Source organism: Mustela putorius, unplaced genomic scaffold (assembly GCF_011764305.1).
Source record: "Mustela putorius furo isolate JIRA1106 unplaced genomic scaffold, ASM1176430v1.1 tig00000174_pilon_pilon_pilon, whole genome shotgun sequence".
Classification (NCBI taxonomy): Eukaryota; Metazoa; Chordata; class Mammalia; order Carnivora; family Mustelidae; genus Mustela; species Mustela putorius.
In genome coordinates, this window is record NW_025421304.1 from 26,826,235 (window position 1) to 26,836,086 (window position 9,852).

The 9,852-nt window shown below is 50.7% G+C and overlaps 1 protein-coding gene across 1 annotated transcript; it reads right to left on the reverse strand.

Moving 5' to 3' along the window:
• Positions 1–971: 971 nt before the first annotated feature.
• On the reverse strand, positions 972–5,367 carry DPEP3 (dipeptidase 3). The gene is made up of 10 exons (XM_004744471.3): positions 4,864–5,367; positions 4,389–4,515; positions 3,771–3,900; positions 3,548–3,689; positions 3,242–3,311; positions 2,939–3,115; positions 2,565–2,649; positions 2,006–2,081; positions 1,412–1,547; positions 972–1,319 (listed from the first exon to the last, which is right to left on the reverse strand). The coding sequence occupies exons 1-10, from the start codon at positions 5,154–5,156 to the stop codon at positions 1,077–1,079; spliced, it is 1,479 nt and encodes a 492-aa protein (XP_004744528.3). The 5' UTR covers positions 5,157–5,367; the 3' UTR covers positions 972–1,076.
• Positions 5,368–9,852: the final 4,485 nt, after the last annotated feature.

Below are 9,852 nucleotides of genomic sequence, written 5' to 3' on the forward strand. Positions count from 1 at the left end.
TTATTTTTAAATTTTTTTAAAGATTTTATTTATTTATTTATTTGTGTGTGTGTGTGAGAGAGAGAGCGAGCACAAACACAGGCAGAGTAGCAGGCAGAGGCAGAGGGAGAAGCAGGCTCTCTGCCGAGCAAAGAGCCCGATGTGGGACTCGATCCCAGGATGCTGGGATCATGACCCGAGCCAAAGGCAGTGGCCCGACCAACTGAGCCACCCAGGTGTCCCGCTTCTTTTTAATTTTATTTTATTTTATTTATTTATTTGACAGAGATCACAAGTAGACAGAGAGGCAGGAAGGGAGATGGGGGAGCAGGTTCCCCGCTCAGCAGAGAGCCCGATGCGGGGCTCGCTCCCAGGACCCTGAGATCATGACCTGAGCCAAAGGCAGAGGCCCAACCCTCTGAGCCACCCAGGTGCCCCTCAGTTTCAGCTTTTTTTTTTTTTTTAAAGATTTTATTTATTTATTTTTCGGAGAGAGAGAGGGAGAGAGAGCGAGTGAGCACAGGCAGACAGAGAGGCAGGCAGAGGCAGAGGGAGAAGCAGGCTCCCCGCCAAGCAAGGAGCCCGATGTGGGACTCGATCCCAGGACGCTGGGATCATGACCTGAGCCGAAGGCAGCCGCTTAACCAACTGAGCCACCCAGGCATCCCTCAGTTTCAGCTTCTTAAACACACACACACACACACACACACACACACACTTGAATCTTTCAGAGACTGGGAAATTACCTATTGTCACATTCCATGATGGCATAGACACTGCACAGAAATGGATTCCTTTGTGTTCTTCTCTGGGCTCGGGCTTTTGGCATAGGAATATGGTAAGATCCCTTTGTGTTTCCCAAAAGAGGCAAAGCTGGAGTCCATTCACTTTGAGCCACTGAAGGTAGACCTAAAAGAGCCCTTACTAACCAGGAGCCCACCAGACCCCACTCCCCTACTCCCCGGGGAGAAGAAAGGACTTTCACACCAGGATCCATACTCAAAAATGTTTATTCTCAGCATATACTTGTGTCTGGATGAGCAGGAGGGGCACTTTGTGAGACTTTGCCCCAGTGGCCTCAGGGGGAAATGGCCAGGTCACCAGAGATACAGGGTGAGGACTGAGAATGTGGCAGCAGCCACGGGACCTAGAACAAAGTATGGGGAGGCTTTTGAGGGCCTCTGGAGGACCTGACTGGTTGGCCACTTGGTCACCTCCAGGCGTGTGGCCACGTGTCCACTCTGAGGCTGAGACAGGAGGTGGGAGTGGCAAGACCTGACCACTTGCCTGTTTGGAAACTCATCATCCACAGGGTTCTGCCCACTGTTCTGTTCTCTGACCTGGGGGTGGGAGTCAGCAGTTAGTGGCTTCCATAGCACTCCTCCTCATCTACTCAAATCACTGCAACTTCCTTTTGCCCAGCCCCGCATACCTTTTCTACCTGTCTGAAGACCCGCAGCAGGTTTCCACGAAGGACACCCTGAAGCTCTTCCTCACTCCAGCCGCGAATCAGCAACTCCTCTATTAATACTGGGTATGTGGACACGTCCTCCAGCCCCCGAGGGAATCTGTGTGGCGGGTGAGTCAGCCAGCTCTGGAACCTCAGCCCTGATCCTGGTCTAGGGCCCACCATCCCACCAGCCCCAATCACAGATGCAAAACTGAAGGTCATGTCCTCCAGGCTACTGAATGTCGCTTTGGGAGCTCCCTGGAGATTGAGCTGTGGCTTATGCCCTGAGCAGATGACTGGCCCAAAACAGATCTGCTGGGCTGGGAGTGGAGCATGTGCTGGGCAAAGGAGGGTACTTAATGAATGCGATGATCTGGAGTGGGAGTGGGTCCACCAGGCCACAGGAGGGGCAGGGACAGTCCAGGAAACAGGCCCTGGTAGTGTAGAAATACCAGGGGAGCTAGGAAACCAGAGCCTATAGACAAGGTCTGAAGGATGGGAGGACCATGGCATGGGAACAGAGACTAAAGGACTCCCTGTTGTCTTGCCCGGGACAAACCCCAGGGAAACACTCACCGACCAGACCCATCATAATTTCCGCCAATCCCGATGAACTCTGATCCAATGACTTCTCTGATGTGGTCAAAGTGATCTATGGGGTAGGGGATAGTGGTGGGCAGCATAGGCTGGAGCTAGCCCTGGTCTGGGGAAGCTCAGCCCTGGTCAGTTCTCCTGCCCACAGCGCTCCCCACCATGGCAGCTGACTTCATGGAGCCCCGGGCCAGTTGTGAGTTCTGAAGTGGCTCGAGGATGAACAGTGGACTTCAGAGCTGCACCTTTAGAATTTTTTCTGCCTGGGAGCCACCCTGCCTCTGGGCTCCTTGAGAGCCTGCCTGTCCTATCCAGAGAGGGGAGAGCAAAGAGATTCAGAGACAGAGGCAGTTGCTTCTCCCAAACACGCCAGCACTGATTGTGGCCCCAGATCTGGGTAGCAGTGAAGAGCTGTGTCTGCTCCCCTGGGTTGTCAGAGGTCTGCCTGTTGCCCAACAGCCATGCTGAACTGCTGGAGCTGTCCCAAGGGCCCCCCATGGTCATAGGCTCAAGCTAGAAGGGCATAAGTGGACGTGAGGCTCACCTGCCACAGTGGACACATTAGCAAACAGGTTACACTGAAGCACCCCCATGGACAGCGTCACCATCACAATGCCACCATTCTTCTTCTATAGGAATAAACAAACCGGACACTCAGTTTGGCTCTTCTGACCTGATGGCCTGCCCTGGGCCCTGGGGACCCTGGTAGGACAGTGCTTGGTCCTAGCTTCAGGGGCTGGAAGAGGCTTCACCTCTGGGTCCCTGAGTGAAGCTGATTTGGCTTTGACTTTCAGAGATGGGGGTGGTTAACCAGCCTTGGATCCAAGGATGGTGCCTGTGCTAGTAGCTCCGCTTAAGGTCAAGAACATTTGTATGAAGCAGGCCTACCTCTGGGTTTGAGCTGAGGTAGCTACTCACCAGAAGTTGCAGGATGTCATCGGGAACATTCAGCACACTGTTGCACACGGCCCGGGCAGCTGAGTGGGAGAAGATCACGGGAGCCTTCGACACCTTCAGGGCTTGTCGTACCAAAGTGTCTGATGCATAGGACAAATCCACCATCATGCCCAGGCGGTTCATTTCCACTATCACCTTCTGCAGAGACAGTTTTTTTTTTTTTAATTTTATTTTTGAGGTGGGGAGATGTCAAGGACGCACATACGAGCATATTCTCTGTTTGTAGGGAACAGGTGGGGTAGGGTATAGAACAGGAGTCCTCACCTCACCGAAGCTTGTCAACCCACTGACGTTGGTGTAGAAGTGGTGTTTAAACTTGGTGGAACTTTCTGCCCTGCAGGAGAGCCAGAAGAGGGCAGTTTGTCAAAGGCCACACATCACGGGCAACAGCGCCTGAGGGCTCTGCAGTTCCTCCATTTGTCCATCCATCCAGAACAGAGTAAGGACCTGGGCTAGCTGCTTTCTGGGAGTGTGAGGGGCCTGCTGGGGTGGACTCCTGTGTCCTCACCTCTTTGGACATTTCCCCACCACGCCGTGTGCCAGCTCACCCTGGCTGGGTGCTGCGCTTACCAGGGCGTGCTGCAGGTGAAGGTGAGTGCCAGGTAGCGCACTCCCAGCAGGTAGAAAGCACGCAGCACCGACAGGCTGCTGTCCAGTGAGTGACCGCCCTCCACACCAATGAGGCAGGCCAGCTTTCCAGTGCTGTTCAGACCTGGGAGAGGATGGATAATCCAGTGGTCAGCACCAGAACCACCAGAGGGAGCTCCCAACTGCACCCCATTTGCCAGCCCACCTTCGGCTGACGTCACTAGTTCCAGTTCAGAGTAGGAGGCGCACAGGCGACGAATGAGGTCAATCTGCTCCAGGGTGAGGCGCAGGGCATCCTGGTCCTGGGTCTGGCAGGGGGCGTAGGCTGACCAGAACTAGAGGTAGGCCCCGAGGGTCTGGAGTGAGATTAGGGTGGCCTCCGAAGTCCTTGGCCTGCCACTCTTCCTCAGCCCCCAAGCTACTTTTTTGGGTCAGTGGCCCAGAATGAAATACTGCATGACCCTGTGGTATCCTGATGACTGTGAAGCTTGTTGCCAGCAGTCAGACTGTGGACCGTGGAACACCATTGTCTGCTGTTTGTCCCTGTGTTGTGTGAATGCCCTGAGGCCAATCCACTATGTCTTTTTGTTTCTAGCAGCCCCCACACTCACCAGAGATCTTTGAGTCACTTTCTGTGTATCTCCACAGAGCCTGGGGACCCATGTGGCTGGCCTGCCTTGGCCTCCAGTGTTCCCGGCAGCCACATGATGACACACTGTGTGTCCTATGATTCTAATCACCCAGCGGTCTGCCTATCCAGGTTTCTGTGGCCCCAGCATTCCCCTTCAGCCATGCTGTAGCACCCTGTGTATCCCTGTGGTACCTGGGCAGCCACGAGGCCTTCCTTAAGCTTGTCCAAGCTGGTCTGGCCACGACTGAAATTTCGCAGGTTAACATCTTGTAGTCTGTTCTGGAAAAGCTGTCTCAGGAGCTGGGGCAAATGGTTGTGGCTGGGGATATCAAGACAAGGTTAGAGTTGAAGATATGACCTCCAGGTCAGGCAGGACATGTTGACACACCTGGGCCTGTTCTGTCCTGGTCCACTTCTCCGTATCACAGCGGCAATATGGAAGGATTCCTGAGGTGCAGCTGAGGGAGTACGGGGGAGTGGGGGTGGGGGGGGTGTACACCAGGACGGGGCGGGGGAGGTAATGGAGGGAGAGGGCCTGGGTGATGGAGGAGAGAGTGCATCCACGGGATGCTATGAGGGAGCTTCCTCACTAGCCCTACATGCTGAGAACCTCTTCCCCAGCTTTGGGCTCGGTCTCCATCCGCCCCCAACGACGGCACCTACGCACCCGTCCACGAGAGGGAAGACCCGCATCAGGGCCCGGGCGCGTTCCCGCATTCTTGGAGTGCTGGAGGTGGCCGGCGTGGTCCGGGAGCTGGGGGTGACCGCTGGGGTCGGGGAGCTGGCAGAGGCCGGCATGGCCCAGGAGCTGGGGGCTGCTGGTGTGGTTGGAGCTCCGGGGATTCCCGGCGTGGTCTGGGCGTGGGTTACCCGCCACTGCAGCAGAGATAGCAGGAGCAGGAGACGCAGCAAAAGTCGCTTGCCGAGCGCGGGGGTACCCTCGAGGCCCAGGGGCTGCATGCTGCGCAGGGTGGGACGGGTAGGCAGGGGCCGGTGTCGAGAGGAGGGGCGGCGAGGGGTAGAGCGCGGCGATGGGGTCCCGACCGACCGTCTAGTAAGGTGACCCAGCGGCGTGGCCTAGTGAGGAAGCGGGCGGGCGTCAGAACGCTTCCACCGACAGGGGACGACGCCGCCGCCTCGCATAGTGGCCACAGGGGGCGACACAGACTTCCACCCCCAGCTCGGAGGGCGCCCCAGCGGCCCGGATCAGTCTCTGCAGCGCCCCCTGCTCCTGGATCTGACCCCTGCACCTACTGTTTTCCTGGCTCCGGGGACCCAGGGACCGACAGCTCCGAGACCAGGGACGGGGGTGGGGGGCAGCGGTCTTCCCAATCTCACCCCTAGCCGGACAGGTCGCAGATCCATGTGGGGTTTTAGTTTCAGGAATGTGCCCCACCCTGCAATAGGTCAAACATTCCATGAAAAAGAGTAAATTGGATCTGTACTTCTTGACTGAGAGAAAAAAGATTCTATGTATTTTTAATAAAAATGAAATATAACAATAATATAATGGGACCATTTTGTTTTAGTATCTAGTATTGAAATTTGCTTCTGTTATGTGCTAATACATGCACAAGAAAAGACTCTAGATACTAAACATTAGTTATTTGTAGCCATCTTGGCAAAGCTACTCCCTGGCCAATTTATGTCACATTTTTTCTTTTTGGTAATATGGTCCTCCTGGCTGAGGGATGGGTGGTGCTGGTGAAGGCTGGCCAGGTTAATAAGAGATTAGTGGAGGCACCACAGCAGCTGAGTCTTGGAAGGATGGGGTCTGTATTGGCAGGGGTTGGAGAGGGCATCCCAGATTGGACAATAGCCCCGGCAAAAGTCTGGTTTGGACAGGATAGCTGTCTGTAAGGGAGGAGCTGGAAGGTCCTCAAAGGCATAGAATAGTGGGACAAGAATTCTTGCTTAAGGGTATGAGGGGGCTTGGTCTGACACATGATTTCATGTGGGAAGAAATCCTCCTTCAAGACAAGGTTGTTTCCAGGATGGCCAGAGGCCTGGACAGTGTAATTCATTGTTTTCTGCAGAAAAAACGCAGATGCACTGGGAACTGATCTAGAACTGCATTTGGGTGGCATCTGGGCCTCCTGGGTCTGTACCAGGTCCTACAGTCTGAGAGGGGCCTATAGTGCAGACTAAAATCTGATTCATTTCCTTTCTGTAACTGGACCTGTCACCTATTCTCCCATCTGAGCTCCCTGATAATTGGGCCTCCCCTTCTGGGCACCAGGAGAAGGGCCTTTACCTCTGATCACCCCTACCTCCTGTCCTGCTCCCTACTCATGCCTGGGGGTTAAGGACTAAATCTGACCCTGCTGCCTCCAGCTTTGGCTCTCTCAGGAATGAGAGAGACAGAAGGGAGGGAGAATGTTCATTCTGGTCTCTCATATACCAAGCTGTCTTGCTACAGGAGGTCTTCATTTAAGTGATATAAATGACAATGAATGATGAATTTGCTAATAGTTTATTGAAAGTTCAGAAGTACTGGGGTGCTTGGGTGGCTCAGTCAGTTAAGCATCTGACTCTTGGTTTCAGCTCATGTTATGATCTCAGGTTCATGAAACGGAGCCCTGCGTCGGGCTGCACACTCAGTAAGGAGTCTGCTTGAGATTCTCTCTCCTTCTCCCTCTGTCCCTCCCGCTCTGCTCTCTCTGTCTCTCTCAAAAACAAATGAATATATTTTTAAAAAGTTCAGAAGTATTGTACATACAGCTATTTCCTATGATAGTCTTAGGTGAAAAGAGAGGGCATAATGTTTATAATTAATTTTTAATGTCTTCAAATTAATACATAAACACCATTTCAAATGTCTGGTTTTGGTTTACTAAGTAAATCAGAGTTATACTCTTCCTGATAATGATTGGAAAAGTTGGGAAAAATATAAAAAGGATCTTCTTGAAGACAACAGAGAGTTAAATAAGACACTTTAAAAATTACTTGATGAGGATCCAGCGAGGGTGGAAACCCAGAGATGAGCCCGAGTTTTGGGCTTCTCTTCCACAGGGGTGTTGTGGTCTGAAGAATCACCAAAGTAAGGGGGACCCTGATGAACACTTAGTTTTGAGTTAGAACACAAAAGTACGCGCCGGGAGAATGAATGAGGGAACCCACCGCAGGCCTACAGCACCTCTGGTTATTTTTTTTTTTTTAAAGATTTTATTTATTTATTTGACAGAGAGAAATTACAAGTACACTGAGAGGCAGGCAGAGAGAGAGAGAGAGAGAGAGAGAAGGAAGCAGGCTCCCTGCTGAGCAGAGAGCCCGATGCAGGACTCGATCCCAGGACCCTGAGATCATGACCTGAGCCGAAGGCAGTGGCTTAACCCACTGAGCCACCCAGGCGCCCCAGCACCTCTGGTTATTAAGCGATTGTCTCAACTCCAGATGCAGTCTTGTGTGCTCTGCTCTGTGATGCTGGGGCTCAAACTCCTAAAACCATATTTTCCAGCCCCCTTGCTGGCTTCCTGGCATTCTGCCAAGAGGGGCTACAGAGGAAACTGAAAGGCAGTTTTTTTCTGTTCCAGCAGTGACAGTTAGCTGCAGGCTGTCATAGAGCAGCCCCTCATGTTTAGAACACCTGCACTGCTGAGCAAGGTCCTGTCCTCAAGAGGTCTGCCCCCCAGCAGCACAGGGCCCTCCCATAAGCTTCTATTTCCTACCACCTCTTCCCATTTTTTCCTAAATGGGCCCTGAGCTGGATCAGCTTTGCTTGGAAGGATCTGTAAAAGGATTAAGGTAATCTCACGGGGCTACTCAGTGTACCCAAAAGAGTCAAGAAGGGAGTGAACAGGCAAAATGAAGAGAAAGCACTATTAGAACTTTCTGAGTAATATCGCAAACTGCAGCCCATTTGGAGCCTGAGGGAAAAGGAAAACACGTGTTCCGATATACATTTTCAAAGATGAACTTCTCTAGAACACTAAAATAGTTGAAAAATATTAAAGAACTGAAAAGTAGGTGTATTAACTCACACATTATTTTATTCATACCCAAACCAGAATTTATTATAATTTTACTTAATTGGCTTTAATGGAGGCAAGCTCATGAATAAAATTTTCCTCTTTTTTGGGGGGGGGGCTTTGTATGTTTTTATTTTAATTCTTGTTAGTTAACATACAGCATTATATTAGTTTCAGGTGCACAATATTATATTGGTTTCAGCAATTCCATACATCACCCGGGGTTCAACAAGTGCGCTCCTTAATCCCCATCACCTGTTTCACCCATCCCCCCACCCACTCGTCTCTGATAACCATCAGTTTGTTTTCTACAGTTAAGAGTCTGTTTCTTGGGGCGCCTAGGTGGCTCAGTGGGTTAAAGCCTCTGCTTTCGGCTCTGGTCATGATCTCAGGGTCCTGGGATCAAGCCCCACATTGGGTTCTCTGCTCAGCAGGGAGCCTGCCCCCCACCTCTGCCTGCCTCTCTGCCTACTTGTGATCTCTGTCAAATAAATAAATAAAATCTTTAAAAAAAAAAAAGAGTCTGTTTCTTGATTTGTCTCTCTTTCTCTCTCTTTTTTTCCTTTGTTTTGTTTCTTAAATTCCACATGACTGAAATCATACGGTATTTGTCTTTCTCTGACTGATTTATTTGCTTGGCATTATACTCTCTAGCTCCATTCCATGTCATTGCAAATGGCAAAATTACATTTAAAAAAAAAAAGATCTATTTATTTATTTACTTATTTATTTGACAGACAGAGAGAGAGAGAGAGATCACAAGTAGGCAGAGAGGCAGGCAGAGAGAGAGAGGGAAGAAGGCTCCCTGCTGAGCAGAGAACCCAAAGAGGGGCTTGATCCCAGGACCCTGAGACCATGACCTGAGCTGAAGGCAGAGGCTTAACCCACTGAGCCACCCAGGCACCATAAGTTTTTCTTTATAGCTGAATAATACTCCATTGTGTGTTTGTATGCATATATATATGCCTCATCTTCTTTACCCATTCATCATTCATTGGACACTTGGCCTGCTTCCATAATTTTTTAAAGATTTTACTTATTTATTTGACAGAGAGAGAGATCAGAAGTAATCAGAGCAGCAGGCAGAGAGAGAGGTGGAAGCAGGCTCTCTGCTGAGCAGAGAGCCCGATGTGGGGCTTGATCCCAGGACCCTGAGATTATGACCTGAGCCAAAGGCAGAGGCTTAACCCACTGAGCCACCCAGGTGGCCCATTGCTTCCATAATTTGGTTATTGTAAATAATGCTGCTATAACCACAGGGGTGCATTTATCCCTTTGAATTAGTGTATTTGTATTCTTTGGGTAAATACCCAGTAGTGCCATTGCTGGCTCTGTAGGGTAGTTCTATTTTTAGCTTTTTGAGGAACCGCCATCCTATTTTCCACAATGGCTGTACCAGCTTACATTCCTACCAACAGCGTACAAGTGTTCCTTTTTTCCCACAGTCTTGCCAACATGTGTTGTTTCTTGTGTTGTTGGTTTTAGCCATTCTGACAGCTGTGAGGGGATACCTAATTGTGGTTTTCATTTGCATTTCCCTGATAGTATGTGACAATGAACATCTCATAAATAATATTTTCAAAATCTCCCCCTTGGTTTAGCTCATTTACTATTGAGAGATTGAATGTCTGGCAATTTCTCTTGACCAAGTGAGGATCTTAAATAATTTCTAAATAACTGTAGCCTAT

Excerpts from the sequence above, each read along its gene's own strand:
- DPEP3 (XM_004744471.3), bottom strand. The coding sequence starts at position 5,156 with ATGCAGCCCCTGGGCCTCGAGGGTACCCCCGCGCTCGGCAAGCGACTT. Across the intron at positions 3,901-4,388 it reads AAGGCCTCGTGGCTGCCCAG|TTCTGGTCAGCCTACGCCCC; the intron begins GTACCACAGGGA and ends GCCTACCTCTAG. Across the intron at positions 1,548-2,005 it reads AATTATGATGGGTCTGGTCG|ATTCCCTCGGGGGCTGGAGG; the intron begins GTGAGTGTTTCC and ends CCCGCCACACAG.